At 42.8% G+C, this 12,591-nt stretch overlaps 1 protein-coding gene across 1 annotated transcript; it reads right to left on the minus strand.

Annotated features, from left to right (window-relative positions):
- Nucleotides 1-11,172: 11,172 nt before the first annotated feature.
- On the minus strand, nt 11,173-12,270 carry LOC100487999 (cyclin-O protein B-like). Its single transcript, XM_002935693.2, has one exon. The coding sequence runs from the start codon at nt 12,268-12,270 to the stop codon at nt 11,173-11,175; it is 1,098 nt and encodes a 365-aa protein (XP_002935739.2).
- Nucleotides 12,271-12,591: the final 321 nt, after the last annotated feature.

Consider the following 12,591-nt stretch of genomic DNA (forward strand, 5'->3'; position numbering starts at 1 on the left):
GAGACTAAGGATGTGACCCTTTTTCTTCAGTTACCCACAGTGTGGGCTTGTTCTTTTGTTCTTCTGTTTGGAACTCTCTACCCTAAGGAGAGACTGTAAAGTTGACTTGTATATAGTTGGGTGTACAAACAAAGACTGCTGCGCCCCACCTCACTACAACTTCTACTTCAACCTACCTAAGGGTAGGACCCATTGCCTTATCCACAGCTACGGAGTGCATGAAGGGTAGTCATGAACACTGGGTTAGGGTGGGAAGGCATGGACTTAATAAAGTTGATGGGTGGGAATGTGTCACAGTTAAACTTGTGCCCACTAACATTTCTTTACAGCCAAGCATGTGCCTGGGTCACCTGAATGAAGGCAGGATCGTTCCCATGTGTAAGTGTGTGCCTGAGCACCCCTGTTTAGTGGTCAGGAAGGTGACTCAAGGTTCTCTAAGTATTGTGCCTGTTATACCTCTGTTGCAGAGCCAGAAGGTATCTCAAGGATCTTTATAAGCAAGTGCCTGAGTGATCCATAGTGACACTCATGTATTGTAAATGGTTTACAGAAACGTAACTAGTAACGAAACAGTTAATATTTTCTGTGCCTTAACTTTTTCATTTTACAGCTATCCAATGTACCGGATACTCCTCAGGAGAGGGTATCAGAAACGGATGTAAGGGTACTGTATTTTTGCACTAATTCAATGCACTACTGTTTATTGCTTGAAAGTGTACTTATTGTTATTTACCATTGCCGGGTCGGAATGGATTCTTCCCCCGGGTGAATGTAGGGACCCATAGGGTTAAGCTCCCTATGGCTTCATATCCCTACTTTCTGATATCTGTACTGTTATAGGGCAGAGCCCTCTGTACTCAGGTTACAGCTGAAACACTATCCCTCATAGGTTTAGTGCAGGTTAACCACTCCCCTTGGCAGACTATATAGTGTCTTGCACAAGGAAGTGTTTTCCTCTTTGGCTGCTGATCTGCTACCTGAAGCAGAGCTCCATCGAGCCTGGGTTCAGATCCGGCCCAGTAAGCCACTATCCATCCAAATTAAGTCGGGGACAGGGCCCCGTGAATGAGGAAAAGACAGTATAGCAGCATATTTCATAGCACCCTCTAGTAGTGGTGAGTTCAGACAGAATTATACAGAAAGAGCAGCCATTTGCTCCATCCAGGATAATAGCAAAGGAGTAGTCTTCCTAACAGGCATTACTGGCCTTAGCTTAGGGACACAGAAGTGCTAGGGAAATAGGTTAGCAAATATGCCTTGCCCTAACCTCCACAAGAGCATGGGACTATGCCGGTGAGCTTTCCTACCTAACACACTGTTGCTGTTCTACCTGCCCAATCCTCTTGATGAGAAGGGATACACAGGGGAGCATCATACTTCTGCTATTGATCATAATTACATCATCTGTATAACTGCATACTGTTCTGCATAACATCTATTAAGTGAGTATACTGAAATACCCTGAATACCTTTGTCTTGGACAAATAAAGTATTATCCAGTTCATTCATAAGAATCCTCTGGCGTCCATTTCTATCTATTGCACCACACTACTGCAGCTAGTTGTAGTTCAACAACACCCTCAGCTCCATTAATACCTCCCACGTAGCGGAGGCCCACTCCTGTGCATTAAGGTCGCATGTAACACATGCTCTACAGCACGCTACTAGCCTGGGTTGGCCATTTTATAGCCAAATAGGTGTTACAATATGATAGAGAAAAATTCTTATACAGTATTTCCCCTCAGCATGGGAATATTCACAACTGAATCTGAACTTGGTTCGGGTATGGGATCTGTTATCCAGAAAGCTCAGGTTTTCCAGATAAGCGATCTTTCTATAATTTGAATCTCTATACCTTAAGTCTGCTGAAAAATCATTTAAATAACCCAATGGCAATGTTTTACCTCCAATAAGGGGTAATTATATCTTAGTTGGGATCAAGTACAGGTACTGTTTTATTATTACAGAGAAAAGGGAATCATTTAACCATTAAATAAACCCAATAGGGCTGTTCTGCCCCCAATAATGGGTAATTATATCTTAGTTGGGATCAAGTACAGGTACTGTTTATTATTACAGAGAAAAGGGAATCATTTAACCATTAAATAAACCCAATAGGACTGTTCTGCCCCCAATAATGGGTAATTATATCTTAGTTGGGATCAAGTACAGGTACTGTTTATTATTACAGAGAAAAGGGAATCATTTAACCATTAAATAAACCCAATAGGGCTGTTCTGCCCCCAATAAGGGGTAATTATATCTTAGTTGGGATCAAGTACAGGTACTGTTTTATTATTACAGAGAAAACTGAATCATTTAACCATTAAATAAACGCAATAGGGCTGTTCTGCCCCCAATAAGGGGTAATTATATCTTAGTTGGGATCAAGTACAGGTACTGTTTTATTATTACAGAGAAAAGGGAATCATTTAACCATTAAATAAACGCAATAGGGCTGTTCTGCCCCCAATAAGGGGTAATTATATCTTAGTTGGGATCAAGTACAGGTACTGTTTTATTATTACAGAGAAAAGGGAATCATTTAACCATTAAATAAACCCAATAGGACTGTTCTGCCCCCAATAAGGGGTAATTATATCTTAGTTGGGATCAAGTACAGGTACTGTTTTATTATTACAGAGAAAAGGGAATCATTTAACCATTAAATAAACCCAATAGGGCTGTTCTGCCCCCAATAAGGGGTAATTATATCTTTAGTTGGGATCAAGTACAGGTAGTGTTTTATTATTACAGAGAAAAGGAAACCATTGGTGATAAGTGAAATTTTTCGGCAGGTATGGTTCTGTTGCGAAATTTTCCCAGACTCTCAGCATTTCCCTTCTAACTCACCTTCACTCTCAAGGTGCTCTTGCCTTGGACGCGTTCCATGGGATTTGTCATTTGTTAGGATTTATTTTGAGTATAAATGAAGGGCCTAGTTTACAGAGTACTTATAATAATGAAACAAATGCCTGGCTTATTGCTATTGATTCACAACTATATAAGTATATGAAGACCTCTAACTTTATATGAAGTAAACTAACACATATAAGGGACCATTTAGTAACAAGTGCACGGCAATGGTGAAAAAGGAAACCCTGTCGCTATGTTTGTTACCTACAATGCAACACTTTTTTCCAGAATGCGAGTTCCATGCACAATAGCAAAGCCAGTGCTAACTAGCCCCCAAATGGCAAAACACATGTATATTGTGCAGTGCCAGACTGGTGTGTCCGAGGCCCAGCGGGGCTGCCAACTCAGGGCCCCCCTCAACCCACAAGCTCCTCCTCCATGCGGATGCACACTGTGTACCTTCTTCAATCAGGGGTGGGGGGAGCAGTGTCGGACTGGGACCCCAGGGGCCCACCAGAGAACCTTAGACCCTAGTTCCACTCTCCAAACTATTTTTCCTCCTTTCCTCACCCAACATCTTTATTCTCCTAGTCTCTTTTATTTACATGCTAGCATCTATTCTTCCATCTATTTCTCCTCTTTGTTCCCATTCAGAAATAGGGAATGACCATGAAACAGGCCAAATGCTCAGGAGCAGGAGGGCCTACTGACACCTGGGCCCACCGGGAGTTTTCCTGGTACCCTGGGGGGCCAGTCCGACACTGGGGGGGAGCACCCACAGTGGGCATGGATTGGCAGGGCCCAATAGGCCAGGGCCTCACCAAGTATAAGTGTAAATTAATAAGTAAACACTGGAATTAGGCTTTAAGATGGCCATACACGTTAAGATCCACTCACTTAGCGATGTCGCCAAGTGAGCGGGTCTTCTCCCAATATCCCCACCTACGGGTGGGCGATATCGGGAAAATGTAGGCTAATACGATCGTTTGGCCCCAGGGCCAAATTATAACGGAATTATAACGGGGTATGGCCACCTTTAAAGGGCACCCTTGTCCTGTGCAATCTGCATGATTACTGTGAGAAGCTCATTAAAGTGGAATATACCAACGTGTTGCGGGGGAGACAGGGAAGCTGAGCATTATGGCTCAGCAGCTTTAGCATATTCCACTCACCCTCCAGTTAAAGTGAAGCTTTAATGCTCCTTCTTTTAAGGAGTGCATCCTTAGCACAGAATGTTAAGCAGTTAATACTATAGCAGTTTCAGTCTCTAACATCATAACAAGAAACTTTAACAAATAATATCTTTCATAAGATACAACAAAATAAATGGTAGGGTTTAGAGCTCCTTTTGCATTAGTTAACCAGTGTGGCTTCTACAGAGAATGACGATTGCAGCTTATCTGAATTTGTAAAGTAATATCCCTGCATCTTTTTATCTTCAGCCCTGCCTGATTATTTTACTTTTTCAAGTATGGAAAAAGGCAGAGTCAAAGCAATTTGTCTGGGGAAAAAAGATAATGGGAGCAGTACTGAATGTTGGAATAATATATTATTTTCTCTGAGTAACTATGGCATGCTAAAGGGAAAGGATCAGATAGATAGCTAGATACATTGTAGATAGATCAATAGATACAGGTAAGAGATCCATTATCCATAAACCCATTATCCAGAAAGTTTCTGAATTATGGCAAGGCCGTCTCCCATAGACTCCATTATAAACAAATAATTCTAATTTTTAAAAGTGATTTCATTTTTCTCTGTAATAATAAACCAGTACCTGTACTTGATCCCAACTAAGATATAATTACCCCTTATTGGGGGCAGAACAGCCCTATTGGGTTTATTTCATGGTTAAATGATTCCCTTTTCTCTGTAATAATAAAACAGTACCTGTACTTGATCCCAACTAAGATATAATTACCCCTTATTGGGGCAGAACAGCCCTATTGGGTTTATTTCATGGTTAAATGATTCCCTTTTCTCTGTAATAATAAAACAGTACCTGTACTTGATCCCAACTAAGATATAATTAATCCTTATTGTATGCAATCCTATTGGGTTTATTTGATGTTTCAATGATTTTTAGCAGACTTAAGGTAGGAGATCCAAATTACAGAAAGATCCCTTATCCGGAAAACCCCAGGTCCCGAGCATTCTGGATAACAGGTCCCATACCTGTAAATTATAGATAGATAGATATATATATATATATAAATAGATACATTGTAGATAGATAGATAGATAGATTGTAGATAGATAGATAGATGATAGATAGATTATAGATAGATAGATAGATAGATAGATGATTGATAGATAGATAGATAGATAGATAGATAGATAGATAGATAGATAGATAGATACATTGTAGATAGATAGATAGACAGACAGACAGATAGATAGATGATTGATAGATAGATAGATAGATAGATAGATAGATAGATAGATAGATGATTGATAGATAGATAGATAGACAGACAGATAGATAGATAGATAGATAGATAGATAGATAGATAGATAGATAGACAGATTTATTGATAGATGATTATGCCCATGAATTGAAGATATAATTAATCCTTTTTTGGAGGCAAAACTATCCTATTGGGTTTATTTAATGTTTAAATGATTTTTAGTAGGCTTAAGGTATGGAGATCCAAATTATGGAAAGATCCCTTATCTGGAAAACCCCAGGTCCCAAGTATTATAGATCACAGGTCTAATAAATAGAAAAGAATAGCATCATCACCTGAAGTCGTTGGAAGTTGTGAAGCAGGGAGTATGATTGGGGGCGGGGCCTTGGCCGAATGTGGCAGTACTGGAGCAGAACTGGGGTGTGGCTAGGGGTGTGGCTAGTGCTAGGGCAGGCGGAGTGAAGATGAACCTCAATGACTTTGGATCCAGGTTGACATCTCTATGGGAACATTGTGCTAAGGCGTAGGAACAAAATAAGGACATTTCTCCTATTTTAATGTATGTATCTATGCCTATGTATGCATGATGAATTGACTTTGCTGGATTCTCTCAGCTCAGAAAGGATAAATCAACCTTTATCTAAACAGGATTTTAACTGAACATTCAGCAACGTTCTCAGTGGTAGGAAAACAAGCGCAGCTGCACCTGTGAGGGTAGGACTGAGTTGTGCAGGGACCCGGCTTTCCCATAGCCTCCCTCCCCGCACTGCAGCCTGGGAACTGGGAGAGCAAGGCCCCTGCACCACCCATGGAGGGGAAGCTTCTGGCAGGCGCGCTGCTTCTGGCAGGAGGTTCTACTCCACGTTCCAGCTGATTGCATTACAGCCAGTTATGTCACAGGTTGGGAAGTCATAAAAACTGGATTTGATTAAACCTGTCGTTTTTGGAGCAAATTGCAATGAGCTCAAACCAAGTGCGTGTTACTTGTGAGAGATGCAACCATCAGGCGTTTCCTTTCCTAACAGTATATAATATGTAGAGCAACACACAACCTTGCAAGGCCTTGGAAACTTTTTGATCACCTTAGTTATATTTAAAGGAGAACTAAACCCTAAAAATAAATATGGCTAAAAATGCTATATTTTATATAATGTACTGACTGTACCACCCTCAAGTGTCAGCATGTCAGTAGCAGCAATGATCCAGGACTTCTAACTTGTCACAGGAGCTCCCCATCTTGGAAAGTGTCAGTGACACTACACATGCTCAGTGGGCTCTGGGTGGCTGTTGAGAAGCCGAGCTTAGGGGTCGCAGCAAATTATCATTATTATTATTATTATTATATTAAGCAGAAAATGAGATTTGTCATATAGGGCTGATTATTTCTGAGCTGCCGTGAAGTAATTATCTGTATTAATAACTAATCAGCCTTATATTGTGACATTTATATTCTGTATATACTGTACAGGTATGGGATCTGTTATCTGGAAACCCATTATCCAGAAAGCTCCGAATAATGGAAAGCCTGTCTCTCAAAGACTCAATTTTTATCAAACAGTTCAGATTTTTTTAAATTGATTTCTTTTTTCTCTGTAATAATAAAACAGTACCTGTACTTAATCCCGACTAAGGTATAATTACCCCTTATTGGGGGCAGAACAGCCCTATTGGGTTTATTTAATGGTTAAATGATTCCCTTTTCTCTGTAATAATAAAACAGTACCTGTACTTGATCCCGACTAAGATATAATTACCCCTTATTGGGGGCAGAACAGCCCTATTGGGTTTATTTAATGGTTAAATGATTCCCTTTTCTCTGTAATAATAAAACAGTACCTGTACTTGATCCCAACTAAGATATAATTACCCCTTATTGGGGGCAGAACAGCCCTATTGGGTTTATTTAATGGTTAAATGATTCCCTTTTCTCTGTAATAATAAAACAGTACCTGTACTTGATCCCGACTAAGATATAATTACCCCTTATTGGGGGCAGAACAGCCCTATTGGGTTTATTTAATTGTTAAATGATTCCCTTTTCTCTGTAATAATAAAACAGTACCTGTACTTGATCCCAACTAAGATATAATTACCCCTTATTGGGGCAGAACAGCCCTATTGGGTTTATTTAATGGTTAAATGATTCCCTTTTCTCTGTAATAATAAAACAGTACCTGTACTTGATCCCAACTAAGATATAATTACCCCTTATTGGGGCAGAACAGCCCTATTGGGTTTATTCAATATTTAAATAATTTTTAGCAGACTTATGTTATGGAGATCCACTTTACGGAAAGATCCTTTATCCGGAAAACCCCAGGTCCCAAGCATTCTGGACAATAGGTCCCATACCTGTATTTGCCTCCTTCTTCCAACTATTTGTAGTTTTTAAATGGGGCTTACTGAGCCCGGCACCATCCAATAACGGCTACAAAAGCACACCGGGCAGCCATGGAGTATCATAAAACTCAGCTTTTATTCATATCCATAAAACCTGTTTGCGTTCAGGTGAGCTGGTGCGCTTTGAAGCCGCTATCGGATGATTTGGGTTTGCTCCCTCGGGCTGCGGGTTTGGGGCTCTAAGCACCCGGAGTTATTTACTGTATAATTAGTACTGTGAGTTGGCTGCAGCCGTTGCTAGGGATGGGCCGGGGTATGTACACTTGGGCCAATACGCGCTTCATTTCCCTTTGGGTTTCACCCATTCACTTATTGTGTGTAATATTTATGCCAGTTTAGGATAAGAGAATATACATCATATTATTTCATTTATTTGTGTTTATTGATAGTCACTGAGCCCGGCAGCTAAAAACCTATTTCTCTGTGAGGTTTCAGTTTTATTGTGTTGGGTTGGAAACCCACAAACTGTTCCCCCACTTCAGCTTATATTTCCGCTTCTTCTTATTCTTAGCGCCCCCCATTTTCTAAACACTCCTCCTCCTACAGTTTTAGGGGTACAACACCCAAACTCCCCACACTTCTTCGCCCTATAGCGGAGCAGGTTGCTTGTGTTTTTCTAAGCGATCCCGCCCCCCGTCTTTTTGTGGCGCCGCTATGAACCCCCCAATTTTCCCATTGACTTTGACAGGGAAGATTTGCTTCCACTCTTACAGCTTTGAAGCTACACCCCCCAAACTTGAATAACATAATCATGGAGTCACCCCGAATAAAACAGTGACATTTCTTGGATGACCCAAAGTGGTAGGGCCAACAGCCATTCAAATTTAACCTATTGACTTTTATGGGGAAATTGAAACTGCTGCCACACTTACAGCTTACAGCTACACTCCCCAAACTTGAATCACATGGTCATGGGGTCAGCCTGAATGAAAATATGATGATTGCTGGATGCCCAAAAGTGGGCGGAGCTGTGAACAGCCAATGAAATTTTACCTATTGACTTGGCGGAAATTCAACCTGCTGCCAGTCTCACAGTAATAACACCAGGGTCACTAGGGGACTGCATTTTTAGGTTTGAAAGAGTGGGTGGAGCCGCCAACAGCCAATCAGACTTCACCCACTGAATTGGTTTAAATGTAAAATGCTGCCTTTCTCACACTATTTATGTCAGCGTTCCCAATCTTTGCACAGTCAGTCACTGGCTGACTACATATTCAGTGAGCGTAGCCACCAACAGCCAATCACATTTTACCTATTTACTTCTATGGCTAGTCACAAGCCACCAGCGGTTCCCCTCTAATGACATGACCATCCCACGCTAAACTACTACCCCACCTTCCCCTATTAACCTACCTTCCTATATAACCTACCTTCCCTTCTTCCCCTTAATGTATCTAATGTACCTAAACCCCATCATCTCCTGTTAACCTACATACCAATATTTCCCTGTTAGATTTCTCCCCAGCTTCCCCTGTTAAACTACCTTCCCATCTTTCCTATTACCAACTTCTCCATCTTCCCCTCTTACCTACCTCTTCATCTTTCCCTGTTAACCAGCCTCTCAGTCTTCCTCTGTTATGTTTCTTCCCATCTTACCCTATTAACCTTCTTGCCCATCTTCCCCTGCCTCCTACCTAACCAATTTCGCTGTTAACTAACTTCCAATCTTCCTTTCTAACCTACCTCCCCATCTTCCCCTTTTAATGTATCTTTCCATCTTTCCCTGTTACCTACCTCCCCAGCCCCCCCTTTACCAACCTCCCCAGCCCCCCCTTTACCAACCTCCCCAGCCCCCCCTTTTACCAACCTCCCCATGTTCCTCTTGTTAACCTACCTTGCCAAGCAGAACCTGTTTCCTCCAGGCTTTATCATCATGTGATGGCTTTGGAGGGGGGTAGGGGCAAAGCTTGTGGCCATGACTGGCTAATCTCCACAAGCCACCAGTGGTTCCCTTCTAATGCATAACCTCTTCTAACCTCACCATCTTCCTGGTAACCTACCACCCCAACTTTCCTTGTTAACCTACCTCCCCATAATCCCATTAAAGTGCCTCCCCATATTGCCCCATTAATCTACCTCCTCATCTTTCCATTAGCTTTCTACCCATCTTCCTGTTACCTACCACTCCAACTTTTTCTGTTAACCAACCTCTCAATATTCCCCCAATCGTCCTGGCTATATACAGCACAGTCTGTTCCCCCCAACAGACTCACAACTCTGACAGATACAACTCATTGCTTATTGGATGCATTCTCACACACCCTTTCCATGTTTCCCCTGCCAAATGAGACCCTTAATCCAAGTCCCCCAGTACCCAGAATAAAGACACACACAGCGACTTTGTGGTTAATCTGTGAAGTCACAGCTTTATTGATAATAAAAATTAGGCTTTTTGGTCCTGAAGAAGGCAAAAACCTCTGGGAAGCTTATAGGCCAATCTGCTTCACTAGAGGGAAAATTCCTTCCTGACTCCTTAACGGCAATCGGATTTGCTCCCAGGATCAATGCGCCATATTTCATGAAGGCAAGCAGGGTGAGGAAAGAAGACAGAAATATGGCAGCATACACATAAGCGCAGTTGAGCCGCATGGTGAAGGTTGCATTCCTCTTCATTCCATTGGACCCCAGGCAGCCTGCAGACCCCGGCTCCTGCAGTCTGAGGGATGGAGTAAAGAGGGATGCAAAGTCTACACCAGTGGCTCTTGTATATGAACCATGTCTTAGATAAAGGGGAGGCACCGCTGGTGGAATTGCGGTGGAAGAAAGGAAGGGATTATGGCAGCATACACACAATCACAGGTGAATGCTGCATTCCTCTCCGTTACATTGGATCCCAGGCAGCCTACAGACCCCGGCTTCTGCAGTCACCCAGGCTGAGTAAAAAGGAATGCAGGGAACCCAGAGTGTCTTAAATTTCTGCTTGTGTGTATTAAACCATATTTCTGTCTTCGTGGTGAGTGACAGACAAAGGTGCAAATATACAGCACTGAAATATAGACCAGCGCACTTAGATGAACAGATGGAAAACCAGGTAGAAGGACAGAGAGAAACGCACTTGTACACAAATAAAGCTGATGACAACTTCCATGTTCCTATGTGGCTATGATGTGCTCCACTCCTGTTGGGTTAGAGTGCGCTGCTCTGTGCCCCGAGGTTGGTGCCGGCCACTTCCCAGTACTGTCTCTGTCACCCCTGCAGGGATATTCAGCTGTCTCCCCTGCTGATCCGCTCCCCAGTATGGTACTGCTTGCCCCTTCTGCCAGCTGTGACTGTGTGTGTCTGTGTTGTATACGTCCATAGTCTGAGTAACTAAACGTGTGCTTAGGTGACTATGCTGACAAGTGTGTGTAAAAAAGACTGTCCTGGTGTGTCTGTCCAAGTCCAATGTATGTCCATTGTGTATATGTGTGTGTACGTGTGTGTGTCTATGTATGTGTGTGTATGTGTGTGTGTGTGTCTGTGTGTGTGTGTGTACAGATAAGTTAGTAAGGGTTTGTCAGCAAAACACTTACCTTTTACCTGTTTTTCTGGATGCAGCTGCAGATTTTCCGCCACCTTTCTTCCGGGGGGAGCCTGCTCCTGTCTCCTTAGGTCTCCTTGATGATGTTCCTGGGTGCTGCCCGGCTGGCTCTGTAACTTCAGTGCTTCCGCTGTGAATGGCGGCAGATGCAGAATGCTCCTGAAGCGTCTCTGGAAAGACTCCTGGCATTAGTTGTTGCAAAAAGTTGTTGTTTGCAGTGACCAGGAGTAGTGTCTTCTCCAAGCATTCCTGCATGAGGTGGGCAGGATAGTCACGGGGCTCCTCTTCATTCGTGGTGTTATAGCCGAATATGTTGTCAGCAGCTTTAAGACAGCACTGAGCCAGTAGAGATGGTGCATACTGATGGAAACCATATTGTGTCATGGCCAGTGCTGCGATGCCTCTGGCAGCTGTTAGGGCATTGGCTGCTCTGGTGATGATGCCTGAACACTTCTCGCTAGATGCTCTTATTAGGGAGAAGTGTTCAAGAAAAAAATCAATGGTGGGTCCTTGCAGCCGGTAGTCCAGTTGGCACATAAGGTTCTTCTCCACATATGCAATATAGGCAGGTGTGTAATTAGCATCCCCAAACAGCTCCAGGAAATCCTCTGCTGATGGACGTTTTCTACCCATGATCTTTGTTGCCAAATACAAGCACGTGGCCCCCAGTGGCTTTAGGATGGTCGCTTTCAGTGGCCTCTGGGAGATGTACCTAGCCAGGTAGTTGACAGAAAGGCACAGGGTAGAAAAGTCCAATGAAAAGTGCCTTTGCACCTTAATTAAGATATTGATGACTTCTTCCCAATTGGTTGGATCTACCTCATGCTGGTTTGCTAGGAAATCCAGTGGTGAGAAGTCCTTCTCCAGCCGTTTGTTGAACAGGTAGGCATCCTCCCCATACTCTTCAAATGTCTGAAGAGCATCTGCCATTACTGTGAAGGTGTTCCACTGGTCCCGTACGGGTGTTGGTTCCTCCGGTACTGGACAACAGGTCCCATGCTGGTCACGCCGATATTTGCTCTTCTTTTTGCTACATCGGGATCTTTTCTCTTCTCTCTTTCTCTTCTTAGAATTAAAAGTCGCCATCACTCTCTCTCTCGCTTTCTCTCACATCGCCTGTCTCTCTCCAACGGTCTCTCTCCAACGGTCTCTCTCCAATGGTCTCTTTCCAACGGTCTCTCTCATCTGACAGTTGCAAAGCCTTCACAGCTCTTGCATGTGCTCAGCAGTGATTGGCTGGACAGCTCTGTCAAGGGGAGAACTTGAAGGTGACTTCTAATGGAGGCCACTTTTTGTCTTTTTGATTTTCTTGTTATAAAATGTTATAGGATCTGTGGCTCTTGTTGTTGTTTCTCTAATAGGCTTACACTGGGCATCTGTTGGGAATAGAATAGGCAATCCCAAGGT

This window comes from Xenopus tropicalis, chromosome 2, assembly GCF_000004195.4.
Source record: "Xenopus tropicalis strain Nigerian chromosome 2, UCB_Xtro_10.0, whole genome shotgun sequence".
NCBI lineage: Eukaryota > Metazoa > Chordata > Amphibia > Anura > Pipidae > Xenopus > Xenopus tropicalis.